Below are 24215 nucleotides of genomic sequence, written 5' to 3'. Positions count from 1 at the left end.
CAAGTATACTTAACTTTTCTGTATACTTGTCAGTATAAACCGAGTATACTTAGACTTTACTGTATACTTGTCGGTGTAAGCCAAGTAAACTTTGACCTTTCTGTATACTTGTCGGTGTAAGCCAAGTATACTAAGCCTTTTCTGTATACTTGTCAGTGTAAGCCAAGTATACTTAGACTTTTCTGTATACTTGTCAGTGTAAGCCAAGTATACTTAGACTTTTCTGTACACTTGTCAGTATGAACCAAGTATACTTGTGTATACTTTTAAATATATCTCTGAAAAGTACATAAAAAGTAAACTGAAAGTATGCTCTTTTATTTTAAGTTTTAAAGAAGTATACTACTAGCACACTTGAATAAACATCTTTTTGGAAATATAAGGGATGACAAACCATCCAACAGTAGTTGAGATATTTCAATCTGGATCGACTGACATTGCCATCCCTAGAGCCACGGTGCTAGTCTGCTAACAAGACCCAACCAAGGGATAAACCTTACACTGCATGTACACTTAAACGATGTGTTTTGAATTCACTTTACCTGAAGAATACAAGAGGGGGCGAGTAGAATGACACTACAGACCATTTTTCATTCTAATCAAGCAAACGAAAGTACAGGCCACGTCCTGGAGGCCACCCACTATCTGTGTCAGCAGCAGCGGCAGCACTAGTGGAGCTGCAGGGTGTCGTGGCTGGATGTGGGTGGGTAATGGCTGATATTCTTCATATTTTCCAGCTTATATCTGCAGCGTTACATCAAGCCGCCGCTGCTGTCTGCGCACACAGTGAGCCTAATGAGAGATGTCCCCGTTTCACCACCACAGCTGGTGTATCTCTAACAATAACAGAGAGAGAGAGCCATCATCCTCACAAAAGACCTTCCACGTGCCCACGTCTCATTTTCTCAACCGGTTATAAATACTAATGAGAAAAACAGTTTGAAAAGGTCAGACCAGGAGCTGGTGCTGTTCATCATTATATTAGAGACATATGTCTGGTTATATCACCCGTGGATGTATTTCAGCAATTAGTAACTCACACCAAACGCACTGAACACACCGTGACACCGTTTGAGAAAGGGCATGAAATTCCACATGGAGAAACATCGATATAAGTGCACTTTAATTTTTAGTACACTTCATGTGAACAGACATAACCTTGGAGAGGAATGGCAGGGATCAACGGAGACGTATGGATACAGCAGACAGATTGTGAGAGCGGGGAAGAGGTGATGAGCTTCAGGAAAAAGAGGGAGAGAGGAGGGCCAGGAAAAGATTAATCGATTTTGGAAAGAGCTCAAAGACACGTCCCCCAATACAGTGATTCAGAGATCTGGCTCTCAGTCAGCGAGGTGGAGCTGGTGCGACAGCTGGCCAGAACAATATGAAGGTAGTCCAGGAGTCGCGTACGCCTCCATCTTTCTCTGAAATACTTCAGGACTTTCTGAGCAATTCCTCTGAAGGGTGGAGCAACAGTGACCGAGCAGTTTACGGTTGCCGCAGTACGACATTAACAAATAATACCTAGGGGACAAGGTTGTAGCAGCACCTGCACACAGTGACATGTTTCCATCTGAGACACAGCGTTACCCAATCAGAAAGTGTTCTTCAATAATATGAAAACAGGATGAATAAAATCATGCTATGTGTTTTATGCATATGCAAATTATATACAATGTATTGAAAAGAGAAATCAGACTATGAGAGAAACATGCTCATTTTTAAACCCATGTGTAATTAATTACAGATTACGTGTCATAGCAAGCACAGTAATTTTCACACTCCAAAAAATGTGTTAGCATAACCAGACAGACTTGACAAAGGGGTCTTTTCTTCACAGATCTTCATCAGAAAAACAGCAAAAAATGACCACCACGTCCATTTCGGATGCGTCACAACTCCATAAACACAGACACGACCACAGTGTGACAAGCCCAGCAGCGAGTCAGAGGACCAAACGGATGTAAGGTACGACAATCATCATCATCATGTAACGTACATACTAACAGACAGCAGAGATGTTCAGAGAGACGGCGCCTGAAACACAATCTGACAGTCCAAGGTTTGAATGAAGCTGCACCGTGCCAAACTCCTATCTAGAAGTACACCGTTTTTGTTTTGGAGCTGCAATGGAGTGAACTTAGACATTAGGATCAAATTAATCAGTTCAATTATACTTAATATCCCACCACTCATACATAGTGGTATATTTTCTCAGTGCACAGGAAATCAAAACAGAACAGCGTTGCATGAGCGCTGCAGTTTACTGATGTCACGATACATGATTTCTGTGTAATGAAGTCCTTCAGATTCTGAATTTCAGCTGTTTCCCATCAGTTTGGTGCATAAGTGCAATGTTGCCTTGTGCAGATTTAAGAGCACCACTACACAGCCATCTCATCCCCCAAGCTGTCTGAAAGACTCTCCGCGTTCAGCACGTTTAAGAGTCGAGCGGCACCGTCAACCCCCACCACTCCCTCCCCGTGACCCCAGCTGTCCCGGTCGTCGCTCTCATCCGTGTTCGATTCGTACTCGGACCCGATCCCTGACTCCCTGAACCGGAGCAGCTCCAGGGCTCCCAGGACCTGCTCCCCCAGCAGCGAGCTTTCATCGCTGGGAGTCTCCCCCGTGTCGTGGCCCTGCTCCTGGCTGTCCGCCGGCCCGCGGGACGAGAAGCGGAAACACTCGAGGCGAACCCCGCTGCCGCTGAGCCCCAGGGGGCTGACGTCGGCGCCCACGGTGCCTGGAGAGCACGGCCCGGGGAGGGCGGAGACCCAGGGATTGTCGCTAATCTGGACCTGGGATTGAGCTGCAAAATGGCCTGTAGATGAAGAAAAGCTGGGGGGCTTGGCGCGGAAAGTGATCTCCAGAAGACTATCCTGGGAGCCCACTGAGGACACAGAGAAAAAATATCAAAAGATGTGTAAGCACAGGGAGAATTGTTAGTTATCACATGTATACAGAGATACAAGACATGAGAGGAGAGGTTTGAGCAAAACCGAAGAGATTATATGGAGAGGTCTCTGCTGACAGGATTGGATAATTCATGACTACACGGTAGCATATTGCCACTGGCTAAATGCAGGGAGGGTAGAGCAGGGAGCAGTACTGAATCCTCTGAGCGGGCTGCCACGGGATAATTAATTGTGTGCCAGAAGTGGATGAGAAAAGGAGCCTTAACGACAGGAAGGGGAAAAGAGAGGAAGGGAGAAGAGGATGATTTTATGACAGAAATTAGTTGAGGATAAAACAGAAATAGAGGAGAGGCAACCAGACAAACAAAATAAAATATATACTGTGAATGAAAAATACAGCGGGGGATTTCCACTCACTGGATGTTAAGTGGCCAGCAGCTTTGAGCTCCAGCTCCTGGATCTGTTTAACCAGCAGGGAAATGTGCTGCAGCAGGTCGGTGTTCTGCTGCAGCAGCCTCTGCACTCTGGACTGGGTCTCAGTCCGCGCACACACCTCCACTGACAGCTGCTCCTGGAGTACATGGACCTGGAGACCAACACACACACATCATTAAGAGGCAACCTACTAATTCAATTCCACAGTGGCTCCTAAGTTTGCTCGTGCAAAAGTTTCACTCTTTAGACAGCGCTGACTTTAAAGAGAATCTTTTGTTTCTGAAGAGGCCGATCCAACACATCAGCACTTATGGATCAACTTCTGTCGATGAGATTGGTCAATGAAAGCTGTAAACTCTAAAACTTGCTTCAAATCTTCAAAGGCCTTGAAAACCACGGCTCGGGCATATTTAATGTGATGTTGAAACTTTTCAGAAGTCTATGTAGTGTTTTTAGAATGGAAGAGGTGAGAATTTAATAAGCCAAAATGCCTCGCCACATCCCATTTAACACAGCACTGATTGAAAATGGAAACAGCGCATCACTCTATTATGTGCTCGGTACGTTTTGTGTCAAGCATCACAAAGTTTTCCAGTAATCTTAATTAAAGGATTTTGATGTGCATCTTAATACCGCCGAAGTTATAATTGTTCCTTTGGTTATCAGGCGCTCATCAAACAAACGTGTTCTAAAATTCAGTCAATTTAAAATTGATTCTGGCTCTACGGATGGCAATGTAGGTCTGATGGTCGTTGGTTGGTTCACCACTTTGGTCCAGACTGAAATATCTCAGCATCTACTGGATGGATTGCCATGAAATTATGTATAGAGCTGTATGATTCCCAGAGGATAAATACCTCTGACTTTGATGATCCTCTGACTTTTCATCTAGTGCCATCATCAAGTCAAAATTTCCCTTTGTTCAATAATGAACGTGCAAGACTTTTTGCTGCTGATGGCAGAGTTTATGAGGGTTCCACTTTTTCATCATGGCAACCACAGAAACGATACAGGAGTTGATTTTATTGGTTTCTAACATGCCTGAATTTTACTCCTCTTCACCAGCAGGGAACAGGCAGATCAATGAGGAGAAACAGTCTGTGACCATCAGCTTCAAAGTTTGATTATCCAGTCTAGTCTAGGACAATAAACAACGTTGGCAGGTGGCAGCCGCTCGCTGCCTGAAAGCACCTTTAGTCTTGTTGATGTATATTAGGTGTACATTATGATCTATGCAGATATATTTGTGGTCTATTTAGGACGTGTGACTTGTGTTGTAGTCTTTTAATTTTGATACAAGGCTTTGCACTTCAATAACACTGTATGCCATTAGGAGTTTCATCAAGAACAACAAAAAAATAGAAGAATATGTGTCCTAGATGTGGTTCCAACAGGAAACAATAATCGCCATCAGTACCTGCTCTGAAGCTGCCAGTGCCTGTTGTTCCTGCTGCTGCAGTTGCTTCTGGAGGAGCTGGACCTGGTGCTCTGGAGCCTCTTCTGCCGACTGACCCGACAAAGAGGCTCCGAGGATGGGGGAGCTTAGCAGCAGAGATGGGTCACCAGATTCCTACAACAGAGATGACAGTAAATTGCTCTATTACTTATATAACTGTGATATTTTCATTCTTTGAAATGTGTGTTTTGCTGGAGGGATCATAACCAACATGAACAACACATAGAAACATAAGCACCACCCACAGGTATTCATCTCATACAACAATATATCACAGCAAGAGTAGATATGGCTGTGGAAGGGCTGTACAGTAGATGGGGGAAAAAAAGGAAATTTAAGTATAGGGTAGGTTAGCCAACAATCCTAAATAATGGAGTAACAGTGGAAAGTCAAACATCACATGAAAGCGTGTGTGTAGTAACACATCTAAAGAAGTGGTTTGAAAGAGGACAGTCTCGCTCTGCCAGTCTGAGCTCCTCGGGGAGGGGGAAGAGTTGGTGAGGATCCGCTGCACCGGCAGCAGCTAGACTGTCTCCTTTCATTATGATGGGAAAATTCACAGATGGACCAAGAAGATATCATCATTACTGCTTGGGGCCTTCCAGGAGGCATTTTGTGATAAAGCCTTAAAACCTGCCTAGTCCCAGCTACTTCAGTTAGTGATTTGATTTTCTAACATTTTCCAAAAATAACTTCCAACAACACTTAAAACACACAGCACTTTCTTTGTGCTGTATGTGCTTCAGAGAGAGATGGAGAGAGATCAATGCTATATATCTACCTTGTCAAGTTGTATAAATAAAGAATAAATAAAGAGGGAGTTGTATTTCACACCAAAGGACGATCAATAAAGACACTTCTCTATTGAGGCAGCTGTTGATGGAGGATTTTGTGTTGCTGTCTGCTTCGGTGATGGATTTCTACTTGAATAACAGGTGAGGAAGAAGAGCTTGGTCTTCACACAGGGGTTTAAAAAGTATAGGATTACATTTACTACTTGTACTTTTTTGAGTAGGCTTATTTTAAAATATTGCCAGTAGGCTAGTATTACTTTTAGCATACTAGTAATAGGATACTTTCTTTCTTAAGTAGGCTATTTTACTTTGTTACATTTGAAGTACAGAGTAAAAACAAAAGTCCCATGAAAAAAATCTTGATAAACGTGTGAAAATGGAAGGAGGATAATTTTTTTTTACATTTTTTTTTTATTGAAGATAATTAATTTACAAACATTAAGACATTGTAATCTAAACTCAATACTTCTAACATACAAGGCACAATTGGATACGAAAGATAACTTAAATTATAAAAAATAATATAATAACAAAAATATAAAAGAGGGTAGAAAATAATTAAAGGAACAAAAAAAGAAATGCATAAATAAATAAATAATAATAAGACTGCCCTCTTCCATAGTAGCTCTAATGCATGGATGGATGGATAAGGGATAAACTGTAATTTACGACGTCACTTCCTGAGAGCCTCCTTGAGTCTCCTTGGAGACGTGTAACCATGGTAACCCGTGAAAACGTCATGTGACGAAAAACATAGTGTCTAGCGTTGCGTAGTGGAATTTAGTTCGCAATTCGCGTATTATTGGTTTCATACTAAGGTTTCGGACACACTAAATATCTCATATACTGTTTTAGCTTACTAAATAACATATTAGTATGGAATTTCGGATGTAATTACTCTGGAAAAGATATGTTTTATATGTTACCTCCACCGGCTGGGTGTCATGGGGGTGTGGTCGCACCGGGACCGTTGGCCAGTTTGTGAACAGTAGGCTACAAAAATGTAATATAATACATAATTACTATGGGTTACGGCTTTGATTATTGTACCTCACCACAGGTAAAAAGGCTGGTCTACCTTTAATTAATTAGTGATTTGATGGTCGCGAACGAGCCGGTTCATTTAGCTGGCTCTTTTATGTGAACGTTAAGAACCGGCTCCCGTCCGAGAGCCGTTTTTCTTTTTTCTTTAATTAATACAAGGCAGAATGATAGGATGATGCACTGACTGTGACTGAATGTTGTGTTAATGACGTCCGTGCGACCAATCAGGTGATGACAGACAAGCATCATACCATCAAGCAGGGCGGGGCGGAGGTGCGCAGCGCGCTGACGGTCTACAGGTACAGAGCAGGAGGGAGAGGAGGAGAGAAAAAGAGAGGAGTGCGGTGCGTTGCGGTGCGCTGAGGTGCGGTGCGGTGCGGTGCGCGAATAGCAGACGAGATGAGTAACAGTCGGAAACGAAGCAGCATGTAAAAGTATGATATTCTGGACATTATAAGGTTTAGTATAATTATATTAAATAATTTAAGTGATATATGTGCACACATACTAATCATAGGTCAAAACAGCTAAAGCTACATTTGGTTGAATTATGAAAAGGCAGAAGTGGTACAATGAAGAGCCGTTTGAGGAGCCGAAAGAGCCGGATCTTCTTGGTGAGCTGAGCCAAAAGATCTGGCTCACTAAAAAGAGCCGGAAATCCCATCACTACAATTAATCATCGGCACCAACTGACCAGCCCGCTAAGTGGTCCAAATCAAACACACCTAACAGAACAGGCATGCTGGGTCCGGCTAACATGCTAAGATGCTTGTTGGACTGGTTATACTGGGACACTGGACAGAGAAGACGAGCTGTTATATTATGGATTGAGAATGAACGAGCAGAGAAGTTGAACCTGAGGACTTCAAGTTCAGACAGGTGAGTACAACCAACTCCCATATTTATATGGTTGTAACTTAGGAGAAAGTCAACGTTGCTATGGCAACGTAGCGTTCTGTGTGCTCTATGCAGTGTGTGTCTCCATTGCTTTCACATGTGTGTGTGTGTGTTTTTATCTGTAGCCTCTGTGTGGTCTGATGCTTTATTCTGCTGTTGATTCAAATAGGAAGTGTCAGGCTATTTAATTTATGTTAGTGGCTAATGAATATTGCTTTTTGCACCTGTCACGGTGTCCATAGCTCTGTTTTGTCGGCCAATTTTGTTTAAAGGTCCCATATCGTGCACATTTTCAGGCTCATACTTGTATTTTGGGGTTCTACTAGAACATGTTTACATACTTTAATGTTTGAAAAAAAACTTTATTTTCCTCCTGCTGTCTGCTTGAATATACTTGTATTTACGCTCTGTCTGAAACGCTCCGTTTTATTACATTTCAATGGAATTGCAACGGAATGGCAACAGAATTGCGTTGCTAGGCAACAGCTTTGGTCCATGTTTACTTCCTTGTCAGCTGATGTCATTCACATACACTGCAACCAGGAAATAAACTGTGACACATTTAGAATGTTTACGTGTAAAACTTTGAAATGCTCTAAATATTGTAGATTTGTGACATCACAAATGAACAGAAATCCTGACAGCTTGTTTCAAATGCACAGTTTCTGAATACGGGCTGTGTGTATTTCTCTGTGGATTGAGCGTTTCAATACTTTCACAGTATTGATATAGGACTTAAGCCTGCTTTATAATCTAAAAGCCATGAAAATGTCACTTTTTACAATATGGGACCTTTAATTGTTCAAAAGAGTTTTGTCTCTTTTCCGGTTAAGGCTCTTAGGAAGGTGGTTGTATGATTGATAATCAGTTGTGTGCACAGGCTGCAAGTGTCTATTATAGAATATAGAAAAAGAATATATATTGTTGGTTTCGAGGTAAGGATTCTGGTGTGATGTGGTTGAAACGTTAATTAATATGTATATCATATTACATAGCTACAGTAGCCTATATTCTTACCCCCCATTACCATTTAAAATGTAATGCACTAATGTTTACTCAGAGTACATTTTAATTCACATACTTTTTTTACTTTTATCTGAGCACATTTTCACACAAGTAATTTTAATTTTACTCGAGTAAAATGTCCTCTTAAAGGCCCAGATACACTAAGCCGACATCAAAGTACTAGTGACAATGAAGGCTGACTGTTGTGCCGCCATTGACTTGGCCAAAAAGTTGCACTTGAACACACTGCAAAGACTACAACCAACGGCCAACTACCATGCATGTTCTGCGCCTGCATGAGGAAATTACTCTTCACACCAGCAGGCGTGTATCCGTCATTCAAAAAGGGAATAATTCGCTTAAGTTGAACATCCAATCAGAGTGATTTCTCTCACTGATGAGCTCCACCGCCGATTCAACATGCTGAATCACCCGAAAAAACTCTGACACGGACAGACTAGAGCAGACGGTGCGGGACACACTAAAAAAACTAGGCTGACAGACGCTCACCAACGACCCCAAACTGTACAACGGCCGACCATCGGCTTGGTGTGTCAGGGCCTTTTAAGGAACGTTACTTTAACTTGATTATTCTGGCAGCCTTCTCTTTCCATCCCTGCTGACACAAAGCATGACATTTACTTTTGTTTCTGACCTATAAATCATTTCCTGCTGCCATTGCACAAGCTGCAAGTATCAGTCAGGAATGCCAACAGCCACAGCACGGCTACATGGGGGCAGTGGAATCGAGCTGTAAACAAAACTAACATATTATCACACTTTTTAAGTTGATATGCCTAACGTGTTAACTAACCATTGCCTTAATTCATGTTTGAGGCAATCTGTTGTAATATAAATCCAAAATTATAATATTTACTTACTATTTATTTACTCCTTTTCGCTCTGTTTTGGTCTCTCCAACTTCTCAGGATAAAAAGAACTGTCTCTTTAACTGCTAAATGCTCCACTATGTTCACCAGCTACTCGCTAACAATGTCTGTCTGCTGTTTGGTGCTGATTGCATTTTTTTTTTGCTGGAAAACAACAGCCTGCCAAAAACGACGCTATAAGAGTGGTGAGAGTGAACCAAAACAATAAAATTTGGGCCCATAAAACCAAAACAATGAGCTTCGTGGCACCAAGAGGAACCGCAGAGGGTCGGTATGGCTTTGTCATTACGAGCGACTCCTTTCACATGTCGTATTTGATCCATTGTTAGAGATATTGACTATAGCAGCTTTAAGTTGAGAGTTACATTTCATTTAAAGAGGTGGACACTTTGATTGAGGAGCCACAACACAAGCATGACAAATCAGTCACACTGAACATTTTACTCTAAACATCTCTGGTCTAAAATACAGAGTAGCATCATTTAATCTAATTGTGAAGTTAGCGTTTTAATGGGGATTGAATCTATAAATAGATCTACAGATTGACTGGTTGGGCTGCTGTCCATACAGGAATTATGACTCACACAATTATGTTAGAGTGCTGCTGTGAGAGGAGCGGCCCTGAAGGACACGACTTATAGGCTATGTGTTATATCTGAGATGAGAGATCAATACGGTGGACTTTCTTGTCAGTAATGCTCGACCGTGAAGGACACTTGACCTTCAGATTACACACAGGAGAGGGAGAAATTGCTTGTGAGATCTGGACATATGAAATACTGCTGTTTGATTGTGGCAGAATTGTATGAAATAATGAAATAATAAAACTCATTTTCTTCTCAGGTAACAATTTAATTAGAGGTAATATCCATTCAATTCAATTAACTCCTCGCCAGCACAACACTGTGAAGCTCACAGTGCCACAGAGACTTGGGTTGGAAAATGAGCTGACAAATATCAGAGAGCAGATAGCCGCTTACTCGACATCTCAGGATTAGCGGAGTGACGCTGGAAAGCCTTGCTATGTTTTAATTAATAAACCATCTCTCATCAATATTGAAGAGCTTCATGGAGCGTTTCTCCACAAACAAGCCTTAAAGACGCCGTTGCTCGCTGTACATCCCTTCGTGACATTTTCTGATCTTCATACGGCTCCTTTTGAGGCCAGATTTCATCATGACTTTTTAGATCAGATATATGCTCTGCCAAAATACACCCTGATTCTCCTCAGATGTTTCTTCTGAAGGAACGAATGTATGTAAAAGAGACAGATTTAATAGCTTGTTTGTGTCATATCTGGGTGCAAGGGGGGACTTAAATAAAACAGTTCAGTAGCATGACTTATGGGCATTAGAGCTGAAACGATTAGTCGATTAATTAATTTGTCGATCCACAGAAATGTTATTGATTAATTGTTTAAAAGGAGACTCCAGTGATTTTACATATATATATATATATATATTTACAAAATAAGGTGCTAACAAAGGAAACTGTATATACGGAATACATATATGGAAATAAAATTGATTATATTATGTTCACCAGAAGTATAAAACATTGCATGTACCTTATAAATTAAAAAGAAAATACCACTAATTTGTGAGGGATATGTCTTTATTCTGTCATTTTTGGGTTGCTGGAAAAAAATGTAATAAATAATTCCTGACAATGACTGATATATTTGACTTCAGGACATCTCTGACTACATAGATGCTGAAAATCAAACATTTTAATGTATTAATTTAGATAATTTTCAAATTAAAAGTCCCTAGAAGTGTATGATTCAACTTTTAATCAAAAGCAATAAATAATATTATCACTCGGCTTTGTTGAATACTCGATTCTGATTGGTCAATCATGGCGTTCTACGGTCTGTTTTTTCTTTTCGGTCTTTTCAGTCTGTTATGCCGTTGCGGCATCGCCTTGTCGGGGTTTATTTCACAATAATGACTGGCTCGCTGTACATTATCCCTTACATATCAAATCGGGCTGTGATAGCATCGAATTGGGAGATAGGTGTATCTTCCCAGCCCTAAAGTAAATAGAAGATTTTTGTCCTTTGGTCCGTTGGTCACACAAAACAAGTGATTTAAAAAGGTTAAGATTTCTTTCCACAATTTTTAGACTGAACGATTAAATGATTCATTGACATAATAAATGGCAGATAATTAGTAATGAAAATGTGTTAGTTGCAGCCTTGCACTTTAGCAGCTGTGGAGCCATAAAGCATCAATAAATCACACACTGCAGGGCTGTTTTCATCTCTGCAAGGTTTACGAAACCTCCTGAGTGAGAAAATAGCAGTTCTTTTTGTATGAGCGACACTGAAATGATTTGAAGGACTTCTGTACTCTTACCTTCTCATTGTTATCGAGGGCCTCGTCCTTTTTACTCTTCTCCAGGTCTGACGAGGAGACGCACTCAATGCTCTCCTCTGTAGTGGCTTCAAGGTCGGTCTCCTCTGACAATGCAAACCTCTTCTTTGCTGCAGAGAGACCAGATGCACATAAAGGGGGGACTCTTGCATGCAGCTTTTACTCTGAGCTTTATAGTTTGCAACATATCTAGAGGCAGTGACAGCAGTGACGGCAGCAGCAGCAGCCCACACACAAGCAAGGCCTTTGATCAATGGTTCGCCCGACTCACCAAAACACATCTGCAGCCGGGCAAGCTGCTGAAAAAAATACACCTATCGACAGTGGTGTATAATGACAGCTTTTCTAAGAGTGTTGTGCCACTCTGTGTTTCTGCAGGCGCTCAGGGCTTTTGTTTGTGAGAGAGAGAGAAAGCAAGAGAGACAGAGGGGAAGAGAGAAGGCCTGGAGAGTTTGTGTGTGTTGCTGTGTGAGGAGAAGAAAAGAGATTGTGTGTGAGACAGAATGAGAGCGGGAAGGAAGGAGAGAGACGGCGATTTGTGGATGGAATTTTGTGAGTCACCTGGCACTGCCTCCGATTCCTCCGCCTTCCCCTCCTCGTCCTCCTGGTCATCGCTTTTCTGCTGCAGGGTCAGCTGGTGACACACATCGAACGCCTGACCCACCGTCCGCACGATCCTCATGGCCTGAGACTGCAAGGGAGGACACAGAGGAAAAAGTGTGTGTGTGTGTGTGTGTGTGTTGGGCTGTTTAGATCATGGGTGGGGGAAGCAGCAGCAGGAGCACAGTAAAGGAGGATGTAAAAATGAAGGGCCACAGTAGGGGAGAAAATGAGGTGCCAGAAGAGTTGCGCGTGGAAGTGGATAGATGAACATGTGTGTGTGTGTGTGTGTGTGTGTGTGTGTTTGTGCACAGCGTACAGTGACAGAAGATGAAAAATAGCAGCAGGAAGAAAATGGGGAATGTGGGGGGCAGAACGGGAGTTGAAAAATGAAGACGGAGGGAAACAGGAGGAGAGACCAAATTAAAGTCAGGAGATATTACGAGCACAGAGACCTGCTTGTCCTTGTCTATCTGCTCTGCATATATTCTGCTGTCGTAGTGATGGATCGGTCTATTTCAGGGGCGACTAACTTTGAATGCAGAGGGAGTGAAGATAAAGTTTGTTGTTATTGCAGGTGGCTCAATAGGTGTGTCAGCATCATCAGGTCATCGATAGGTGACTTGAAATAATTAAAACATGAGCACACTATTCCTTTCAAATTACACAAAAGCCACATTTTCCCACCAAACTGTATTGGTTTTGCTCACTTAAACTCAATCTTTGTCTGTCTAGGTATGGCTTTCTTATAAGTTATTGTGTTTATTGTAATTTTTCAAGCTTACTGTATACCAAACATACAGCTTCTCAATTTTGAATATTTGCTGCCTTTCTTTGTAGTAAACTGAATGTCTCTGGGCTGTTGGACAAAACAAGTGATTTGAAGACATCACCTTGGGCTTTAGGGAAATAATTGTTAGTTGCAGCCATAGACTGTATATAAAAAGTGGACGTAGTCACCATGACGTTTGTGGACTGCGGTTTTGAAGCTTAGAGTTTGTCATTTTGGCCGTCGTGATATTGTTTTTTGCAACCAGAAGTGACACGAGAGGGTGGAGCTAAGTACAACCGAACGCTGAATAAGACATATTTTAGCAAACCAAAATGTTACAATTAACTTTCATGAACTGAAAACACATTGCGAAAGGGTTAAAGCTATAAGACAAAAGCACGGACAACTACCAGACTGAAAAACGCCGTGGTAGCGACCTGTCAATCACAAGGTAGCCATGCCTTAAAGCATACCCTTATTTATGGTCTATGTGACTCTAAATGGGACCATAATTTACTAAATGAACATCATGCTGTATTGAAGAAGACTTGAAACTAGCAATTGAGACCATAAACTCGTGTTTACAATGTTTACTCAGGTAATAAATCAAGAGAGAAGTGGGGTAATTTTCTCATACACTTCTAAACAATCAGACTTCTTTTTGCAACCAAAGGAGTCGCCCCTAACGTGTTTAACAGTTTCTATTTTCTATCAAGGCTTTTAAAAGTTCTGCACAAATCAGATCATCAATATTGTTATTACATCGAATTCTTATTATTTTTTGTTGTACTGGCTTAAATGAGGTTATCAGTGTGCTGAACACACAGGCGAGAAAACTGAATGTGTCCTTTGAGACAGCAGCACTTCAAAAGCCCTAATATGCAGTCCAACGGCAGCATCCTAAACCCACTGGAATCAATCTTTATCCACCACGTCCTTCCTCAATTTCACTAAAGGTGAGTTTTTGTGTTTTCTATATTGAATAGTGCCAGAAGCGAGAGGTTGAAATAAATGTATTGTCATCTGCTTCTGGAGGATGATCCTGCCTCGAGGCATTCAGTCAATACCTCAAGGTAACTCAAGCCTGAAAGCAGTTCAATCAAGTGAAATAGCAAAACAAGAATAAAGTCATGAAATTGATTATTTTTGCTCCATTGATACATTTAATTTTGTTTTAAAATTGTCAGGTCAAACTACCAGCCCTCCCAAGGCCAAACACAATAGGCTCTGCTGGTGCACTGAGCGGATATCTAAGCCCTGTTGGGCCGCAACAAGCCGTGATGAGAGTAAATCAAATCTCCTCTTATCTGCTCGTCCATCTCCTCCTACTCAGCACACATGCTTGGTCTGCAACACCCAGATAAGGCTCTGCGGCCCCGGGGAGGTAGTCAGGCACCACTCGCCGTGTCTGGGTGGGTGTTGGTTCGGCAGTGGTGAAAATGTCTTTGAGCGCTGAGTGAAAAAAGCCCCTCTTCTTTTCTCTTCCCACCAGCATGATTAGTATTCAGCTTCACTAAGTCACTGTCAGTCTGGTATCCATGGTGAAGGGATGGGAGTCAACCTCATGCTCCGTCTTTGTCATGGAGGAAGTAAAAAATGTCTCTGCTTCATATGCAGATATGTGGAGATTCATAAGCATTTAAGCACATGAGGGGTCTGACTCTCAGATTAATTGGCCATATGTGAGGTCCATCAGGACAATACATCACCCAGACAACGGGCGTGATATCATCATTAAAAGCTATGTGAAGAGCATGGAGCTGAAAACAAAATGCAATGATTGATTTGCTGTGATTACTGGAAGGATAATGCTGGAGATATTCTGCACTTTTGTTAATGTCTACAAAATCCATGACAATACCGAAACCAACTCTTATTGGTTTGTAACTTCCCCAAGCACATTCATTCCCACTGAAGACTATAGGGCTGCACAATTAATCTAAATTTTATCGCAACATGGCTCTCTGCAATTTTCAAATCACAGGATGAGGAGGAAATCGCAATATGTACTACTGAGTTGTCCTGGCCTACACATCATATTTTACAAACTTAAGAAAACATCTCCCCGCAAAAATCACACCATAATCCATTCAATGTGTTTTTCAATGAAAATGAGAATAAGGATGTAAAAATGATCATACCCTCTAATATCGCAGATCATATCGCAATTGCATTATCAGTCAAAATAATCACAATTAGATATTTTTTCAAAATCGTGCAGCCCTATTGAAGACGAACATTTTTAAAGGTATAGTTTGACATTTTGGGAAACATGCTTGTGATTTCTTGCCGAGAGTTAGATGACAAGATCGTGTCTCTACTGTAAATATAAAGCAACCGTCAGCAGCTGGTTAGCTTAGCTTAGCACTATGGAAACAGTGGGAAACGGCTAGCCTGTCCAAAAGGTCCTCCTACAAGCACGTCTAAGGGGCCGTTCACATGTTGCGTCTAAAAACGCCTGGAAAACGCCAGCCATGCCGCTTTTATCCTTTTTATCCAAAGTGCAGGGAGGTGACGATGAAGTTGCGGTAATTTAGCAGTAAGCCTCACTGACTAAACTAAATAAAGTCAAAACAAAGATAAATGTATTTCCAGCATCAAAAATCCCTCACAGTAATTTAACTGCTTGATTTGTTTGTCAGTCTGTCTGACCTTTCAACCGGATTTTGTGACGTCCTCGGATGTAAATGGAGAACCTAGTAAAATATCCGTGTGACAGATCGTGAAGCTCTGGGTAGCCCTACACTTAATTGATTAACTTCTCCTCCACATATTTACTGTAGACTGATATTTACGGAAGAAAGAAAAGATATATCTCCCGGCTGTGATTGGTTGTTCCTTGTCAGATGACATGTGGTGCGTGCTGCAGCATTCCAAAATTTGAACTATTTTTATCTCAGGGTGCAGCCGTTGTGACCTGAAAAATAGGCGCATGGGAGCGCTTGTGCACCACGACGGCATCGTTCTCGTTTTAAAGCGCACCTTCCGCGCGTCTACATTGAAAACAATGAATTTGAAGGCGCAAAAAACGGCCCCTAAAAGCTCGCTAATTATAATTTTGATATAATTTCCTAAAACTGCTGGGCACTGTAGTTTTAAGAAGACATTACTCAAACAATAAAGGACTATAGTGGTGGATTTGGTGCTTTAGTGAGTCGTGAGTCTTGGTGCTGCTGGGATTGATTCACAATAGACTACAGCACCCATATTTATCATAATGACAGAACATGTCACCCAGTGCATCACTGTGGCTCATTGATGTGTGTTTAAAAGCTTTTGGACAACAATGGAGCTGTATGGCACAGAAGAGCAAGATATATCAGGCTTTAGCTACACAGGCACATGCTTATTAGTAGCATCATTTCATTGTTGGTTTTGGTCTTTTCATTTGTTGACAATAAGAAAACTATAGAATATCATCAGACTTATCGTTTAAGCATTAAGCAATTAAACCTACTTTCCTCTTCGACTTGAACACGTTGCAGCGGAAGACGTTGCTCTGTCCATCTCTCGCTATGTAACTGAAGATCTTCAGGTCTTGGGCGTCATGTGAGACGTAGAAGATCCTGTTAAAAGGAAGACAATACACGATATTTCATCCGAGTTGGTTACAAGCTGCCTGGTTATTTGGTTTTGTTGTTGTTGTTTTGGATTTACCTGTAGATGGGATCCTGTGTCACCATGATGGTATTGTCATCCCATGACCACCCTTTTCTCTGTTTCAACACAAAAAAACACACACATGGGTTGACGGTGACAAATTGAAAAGATAAAAAGATATGATTCAATTAAAGTCACATTTTACAGGACTGACCTTCCTCTTTTTGCGCAAAAGCACTTTGACAAAATCGGTGGATACGACAATGTTGACCTTCTTTTTCTTTATATTCTTCAGTTTGAATTCATACTGTGAAGGAAAAAAATTATATTTAAATGAACGTTCAAGGTTGGCAAAAAAAAATCCAAATCCAAATTGCTGATTATGCTATGAGGTGTGACTAGCATTAAATATCACTGGAGCCCGCTGAGAAGGAGCTCTTTACACAAGATAAATGACATATTGGAACAGAGGGAATGGATCAAACAGACAGGAGGATATTTTTGACAATCTTCCTCTTAGGGGTAAATGTGAGATTGAGTAAACACTGTCAGTTTCTGTTTCTCGGAGCTGTTTAAGCTTTCAAAGGCAGACTTCCCAGAGGGAGGCAGACATGTGTGGGACACTTTCATCCCTCTCCGTGATTAATGCCGGAGCCCGTACCCTCTGCCTCCACTGCAGACTCCGACTCCAAATATCAGGGCCCTGAGATCTAAGAACAACCAGGATTTATGTGAAATAACGCGCCTCGCTTTGAAAAAACAACATCCAACATCAGATGATTAATTGATCAGACGGAGTTCTGTGAAATCGTCTTATGCGAACGAACCCGCTCTGCGTAACAGACTCGGATATTCTCAGTCATCTTTTCTTTGGTTTGTGCAAAAATAACAACCTGACAGCGTCTTTTTTTATTTTCAGAACTGTCTTCTCACTCTGTATATTGACATTTCAGAATAAACGAAATCTCACAGGAAGTAAAGTAAAGGGATCGTTGTTACTGACATGGCAAGTTGTATTTGGTGGTTTTAGCCCTGATGAATCTGGAGCAGTAAGCCTGCGTGACCTGTGTCACATCCAGCAGAAAAGCACCTCATTAGAAGATTCAGTGGGCCCTTATTCCTCGTCATACGCTCTTATCTAGTTCATCCATGTCATTGTTGTGTGGGAGGCTTCCTCTGTTGATGCTCAGGTGAAGGGCACAACTCTCACAATATGTATGTGTTATCCAGGCTAATGCAACCACATGTAAACTGGGACAAGAAGAGGACCATCCATCTCCACACACACACACACACACACACACACACACACACACACACCGCTATCAGAGGGCGATGAAGTGGAACACAGGTTCATACATTTTCATGCACATTAGCCGCCGCCCCCGAGCACTACTACTATAACCCTCTACAGGTTGTGTCAACTCACCTCTCTCCTTATCTCTAATAAGCCACTGTGAGTGCTTTAAGGACAAGTCAGCTCTTGAATATTCAGCGTCCGTCTCCTCAGAAGCCGAGGCTTTTAATTACCGCGCCATCACAGCACTCACAGAGCCCACCGACTCTTTTACACACTTGCTTTCATGCTATCGACTGTAATCTCGCCCACGTTTTAATATCACACTGTTTATTCACATTTATTCCTCTCTTAATGCATTTTCTTTTCTTCTATTTCTTTTTTTTTCTTTTTTTTTTTTAAATCTCTCTCCTTTTATTATTTTTGCTTCGACGCCCTGCAGAAAAGCAATTTCAAAACTCTGCTTTTAGATAAGAGTTATAAAAGACATTTAATTAAAATTTGTTTCAAGACACATTTAAAAAAAAGGTACATTACATAGATTTGGACATCAAGGTCTTCAACAGCCCTTGGACTACCTTGTGCATTGTGTGTGAAATATATTTTTTTCCATTTGAGCTGCTGTATGAAAAGCTTTTTATGATGCGTTATGAGAAAAAATGTAAAAAAATGAAATCTTTGAGATTCCCGAATGATGAAACTCAAACTCAACACTAAATCTTTGCCAGTATCAAATGGTCATTATACTGCGCCGTGCTTGAGGGATCAGGATTAAGTGCTTCCTGGGTGTAACTGGGGATGTGGCCGACCTCCGACTGACTCAACAACTTGGTTGTTAGATTAGATCCAACAGCTGACAAGCAGCTAAATCCTCTCCTCCCTGTGCTCCTCTAACACTGCATTGATGTGTAATGACAAGACATCACAGTGTTCCCAGTGGCCTTGTCTGGTCTAAAGGGGGGCTGTTGGTCTTTCGGATGGTGTCACATATAAACCTGCGCGCCGTACCTCTCCTCAGCCATAAAATCCGAGCTGCCTTATGAATCCTGCAGTGATTTAAAGCGCTCCTGACAGCCCACTGAATCTGCCGTGTAGTTATACGCAGACTAGTGATTTGTGTGTAAAGAGGATGTTGAGGGATCCTCTGAGCACAAGGTGAGGGAGAGACTCAATGTGTATGCACCAGCATCGATCGCTGGGTCATTATTAATGCATTCAGACTGCTGTTGTCAAAAGGGTCAAGTTCAGCGGTCGGGTTCAGGGATGTCACATATTTTAAGTCTCTTACTCTGATTCTCCTCATCGCCGCGACTATCTCCATCCGGCTGCCGGGGCGACCCACCTCCAGACTGCCAATGTACTGAAAAAATGTAAGAGAAAGGTTTAAAGAATGGCAGCTCGAGGGAATGAATGCCACTGATTACTTGGGGAGCGCTGGGCCGGCAGATTGTTGATTGCCATTGTAGTTTTGACAGATTTTTTCAGAAATATGGAAATATTCCTCCTTTGTGAGGAAATCATTACACGCTAGAGCTGCAAGGATTAGTCAATCAGACGATCCTAGGAACGCACCGATCCCACTTTTTCAGTCCCGATAACGATACCTGGGCTTTTGGTATCGGCCGATACCGAGTACCAATCAGATACCAGTGTTGAATTGTAATTAATAAACTGTATGCCTCACTGTGTGGACGTGACTGGGTTCATTCTTTTATGTGCAAGGCAACATCAGGCTGAACTTAAACATTGCTTTGTAAAACATAAAAATACATAGATATAAATTTACTGAATTGTTATTTATTATTAGAATAATAAATTGTGCAACAGCAACTTGGTAAGAAATCTTCAAAATTAACATGAATTACAATACAAGTGTAAACCTTTTTAATGCAGCAACGAATTGGTCAAAACTTAAACAGGAATTCAAATTCCAGTATATAATGTATATAGTATATACATATAGAATTGAATTGAATTGAATGGATCGGCCCCTTTGTCACCGATACACAAACCAGCTAATTTGAGTCAGCATCGGCCCGATGTCTGATATCGATATCGATGCATCCCTAGTCGAACCACAGAAAATGAATTAACTTTTTTTTTATCAATTTTCAATGGCCCCTCAAAAGTATCAAATATGTGATGGTTCCAGTATCTCAAATTTGAGAATTTGCTGCTTTTCCTTGTCTTGCATTATAGTGAATTGAGTTTTGGACTGTCGGTCGGACAAAACGAGACATTTGATGCCATCATTTTGGGCTTGAGCAAATTGTGATAGGCATTTTTCACAGTATTCTCATGTTTTAATAGACCAAATGATTTCTATTAATTAAATGATTAGGGCTGCAACTAACAATTATTTTCATTATTGATTGATCTGAATTTTCTAGATTAATCGATTAATCGACTGGTCTATAAAATGTCAGAAAACAGTGAAAAATGTACATCCCAGTTTCTCAAAGTCCAAAGTGATGTCTTTAAATATTGTTTTGTCAGTACAAAACCCAAAGATATTCAGTTTAATATTATATAAACCAGAGAAGAGCAGGAAATCTCCACATTTGAGAGTCTGAAATCAGCATTTTCTGCCATTTTTGCATGAAAAATTACTTCAGAGATGAATCGACTATCAAAACAGTTGGCTATTATTTTTCTGCTGATTAGTCGACAATCCCTGCAGCTCTAAAAATGATCAATAATGAAAATAATGCACACACACATTACCTATTACTACACAGAAGACAAAACATGTAAAAACTGCCCTATAGGATTCTTCTGCACTTATCAAAGGGTTGTCAAAATGCATATAAGGGAAATAAATGATGTCAGCATTCATCAAGTTAAAGCAACACTTCTCCCTGCATGTATGAGGTCTACACATGATTCAATCACAAACATTTCAAAGTCAAAGTGGGCAAAAAAATAATCTATTAGTAAAGTATTATATAAGGTCAATAAAACACCATCAACATCACATAAAAGCCCATGGATGAATATGGTTGTTATTATTCCAGTATAGCAGTGACATGAATAGCCCTCACTGTAAACAATTGCTGTTAATTTACAGCAGGATTTCAACAGTATTAACCTGTTATTGCTAAAAACAGTGCTTTACTGTTAATACAAAAGAAAACCTGTTAAATTACGCTCATAGGCCGTTTTTTAACTGAATGCATTCTTAAAAAACATCACTTTACTGCTGATCAACTGTCTAAAGTATCATCAGAAACAGTTTCATGCAGTATTTTTTTTAATTCTGGGACCTGATCTGCACATGTGAGGCTTGCACATTGTACATGATTAGAAAATCAGTGAATTAGCTTTATTGTTCTTCACTCACATGTTGTTCTGGTTTGCATTCTGTGCTTGTAGCCAGCTATAGACAGACATTTTGGGAAAAGTGTATTATAGCCTTTTTCCTAACAAGTGCCTTTAATTGTATTTAGTGTGACTATTCCTATGTCTGTAGCCTGCTAAGTCTATTCATCTAGGCAAAAAATAATGTTTATTATAATGTATGTAAAAAATACAACCTAAATAGTGCATTAAAACAAATCAGTAAGATAATGTAAAATAAAGGTGGAAAACATCTATATAATGTATCTTTAAACAGTAAATTAACTGTAAAATACTGTGAAATGAATAAAGTTCAAACTGTATTTTTCATTAACAGTACAAAGCTGTACATTTCAGTGACAGTTTAATAATGTTAATTTTACAGTAACATAAAGGCAACCCTGCTGCCAGGGGAAATTCTTAACAGTGCTCATTTCAATGATTGTCACATCCAGTGTATAATGAAAGTATATCTGTTGCAGACAGACAGACAGACTGGAGGGTCCTTTCTTACCTTTGCCTCGAAGCAGACCCCATGCTTAAACACCTCGTCGTTGTGCATGGGGATCCTCAGATCGTGCGCGTCATCCACTAGATTGTACTTGGTTACCCCTGGCATCGCTTTAACGATAGCTGTGACTCCGGACTCCCGTTTTTACGACAGCGCTAGAGTACCTGCAGATAATGCGCATCTCCTCCTCCTCCCGTCACTCCGGAGGTCATCCGGGTTCAGGAGGCGCTCCTGCCAATCAATCCGCTAATCAATGAACTGCTGCTGATCGGTGATCGCTGATCGGTGTGTGTGTGTGTGCACTGACTGACCCTCTCACTCCGGTCTGAGACTCGACGGAGAAGCAGCAGCAGCACACACCACCACCACCTCCACACACCACCACCAGCCGGGGTCCCGATGACGCACAGATCTCAGCACATGATTGTTTTCTCCTCTGAGCACCGCGGCATCAATAAGCACTAATACACCAGAGTGAGCGATCAATATTCATAAGGCGGTGGCCGCTTATTAGCCCATTAAACTGGGTGTAACATGTAACAGAGGGAGATGGACTCTGCCAGTAAAGACTCTATCAGCAGCAGCAGCTACAGCTGGTGTTTGCTTGTAGGACATCTAGTGGCATCACAGGGAACAAACAATTCCCAAATCACAGACTCCCAGTGGATTCCTGGAGCCCCCATAGGGGTCCCTGAAGGGCTCCGGGTTCATCCTGCAATATGAGGATTAAAGCTGAAGTATAGGTGAGATTGGAGCAAATATGATCTAAAAAAAAGTTATTTTTATAAAACCGCCGCTCTGCTTCCTTTATGCTTCAGCTGCTGCAGTGGCTCACAGGTAAAACTTTAAACTTTCTGTTTGTTAAAAAAGCAATCCGTTATCAAACTGACTAAAATAATGGAAAAAAGACATATCCCAGATGGCAAAAAAAATGACTCAACACAGATTAAAGGACGCCAGCTAAACAGTTAACGTGTGAAAAATGCACACACCTATTCCATGATACATACACTAGTGTAACCAGCACTTTAACCCTTAAAGCTGAAGTAGGCGAGACTGGAGCCAATATGATAAAAAAAAAGTTATTTTTTATAAAACGGTTGCTATATCGTGATAGTAGTACATGAAACGGGTAACCTGACAAAAATCGTGTGCCTCTGTGTCCTCCGGTGCTCCTAACGGCATCTGCAAGATTTCACAGACCGGAGGAAAACAAGCAGTAAGAGCTGATCTGAGGTCCGCTGTCCAGCCGCCGTCTATGAGACCCGGCTGTCAATCACTCGCAAACTCCGACCAAACAGTCAAATATGAATCAATATAATGTTACATTAATGCCTATTTCTTTCCTCAAATGTTTTCAGAATCATCTTGTAGTGTACGGTTTAGTTGTAAAATGAGAAAGTTTGTGACGCCGCCGCCATTGTAAAATCTGTTAAAGGCACGCCAAGTTCTGGTCACACGACCGGAGCACAGCCAATAGGAACGCTCTCTCAATGAAATGACCCGTCATTGGTCAAAGTCTCCCGTCACGGGGCTAGATTTGTTTAAAGCCTGAAAACAGAGCCATGAGGAGGAGCAGAAGTCTAGTTTTCTCTCAGAACATTTGAATTACAATATGCTCAAAGGTTATTATGGCATGTTTGCCCAATGATGCCAAAAATATATTGCCTACTGCCACTTTAATGTAGACATTAATTTAAGAGAAACCTGGCAGATGTTTCTCAAACAAAATAAATAATGAAAGGACCATCAATGCTCCTGTAATTATCTGGTTAAAACATGCTTTTAACCCGGTGAACCGTCACCATATAAAGACACTCTGAGGTGTTAGATTCTTCTCTAAGTGCTGACAGTTTTGACCTTTATTATTCTTCTGGTTGCCACGTGCAGTCTGCTTCTGTAGATCTATTATTAAGGGCTGAAATGATAAAGAAGCAGAGATGGAACAATACAGCAGCTTCTTTCAGGTTAAATGATGTGAAAACTGCCCCAAGGTAACTTTGAAATATAGATAAAGATAAGATCAAATTTGCTGAATGGGCATAGATTTGGGGGAAGGATGAATTTTTGAACCCCTGATTTTTATACCTCTATTTTCACTTGCTCTGCACTTTTAGAGGCAGATGCAGGTTTGGTGTTATTGCTGTCTTTTACTGGATTTGGTGCATGGCTTTTGTCGCAGGAAAACACAGCCCTTTCTCTGTTGGATTTCTTCTGTCTGTCTGTGTGCTTTTAAAGACATTTTGATAAGTGAGATAAGATTTTAATCAATGTTTGAATTTAAATTT

The 24215-nt window shown here is 41.0% G+C and overlaps 1 protein-coding gene and 1 long non-coding RNA gene across 3 annotated transcripts in view; one reads left to right on the top strand and one right to left on the bottom strand.

Moving 5' to 3' along the window:
• Window positions 1-1096: 1096 nt before the first annotated feature.
• On the bottom strand, window positions 1097-22583 carry LOC119498585 (carboxyl-terminal PDZ ligand of neuronal nitric oxide synthase protein-like). The gene is made up of 10 exons (XM_037787586.1): window positions 21931-22583; window positions 19369-19440; window positions 16998-17090; window positions 16841-16899; window positions 16641-16749; window positions 12373-12502; window positions 11794-11921; window positions 4768-4920; window positions 3333-3501; window positions 1097-2890 (listed from the first exon to the last, which is right to left on the bottom strand). The coding sequence occupies exons 1-10, from the start codon at window positions 22033-22035 to the stop codon at window positions 2385-2387; spliced, it is 1524 nt and encodes a 507-aa protein (XP_037643514.1). The 5' UTR covers window positions 22036-22583; the 3' UTR covers window positions 1097-2384.
• The window catches only part of LOC119498588, a 29772-nt gene continuing 12974 nt past the window's right edge, over window positions 7418-24215 (top strand). For both annotated transcript variants that reach the window (XR_005209138.1, XR_005209142.1), the window contains exon 1: window positions 7418-7523. This is a non-coding gene — a long non-coding RNA (uncharacterized LOC119498588). The remainder of the gene's footprint in view (window positions 7524-24215) is intronic.

This window comes from Sebastes umbrosus, chromosome 12 (assembly GCF_015220745.1).
Source record: "Sebastes umbrosus isolate fSebUmb1 chromosome 12, fSebUmb1.pri, whole genome shotgun sequence".
Taxonomy (NCBI): domain Eukaryota; kingdom Metazoa; phylum Chordata; class Actinopteri; order Perciformes; family Sebastidae; genus Sebastes; species Sebastes umbrosus.
Note: the sequence above shows the minus strand (reverse complement) of the source record. Positions and strands in the feature narration are given on the sequence as shown.

Excerpts from the sequence above, each read along its gene's own strand:
- LOC119498585 (XM_037787586.1), bottom strand. The coding sequence starts at position 22,035 with ATGCCAGGGGTAACCAAGTACAATCTAGTGGATGACGCGCACGATCTG. Across the intron at positions 11,922-12,372 it reads GGAATCGGAGGCAGTGCCAG|CAAAGAAGAGGTTTGCATTG; the intron begins GTGACTCACAAA and ends GTCTCTCTGCAG. Across the intron at positions 4,921-11,793 it reads CCCTCGATAACAATGAGAAG|GAATCTGGTGACCCATCTCT; the intron begins GTAAGAGTACAG and ends TCTCTGTTGTAG.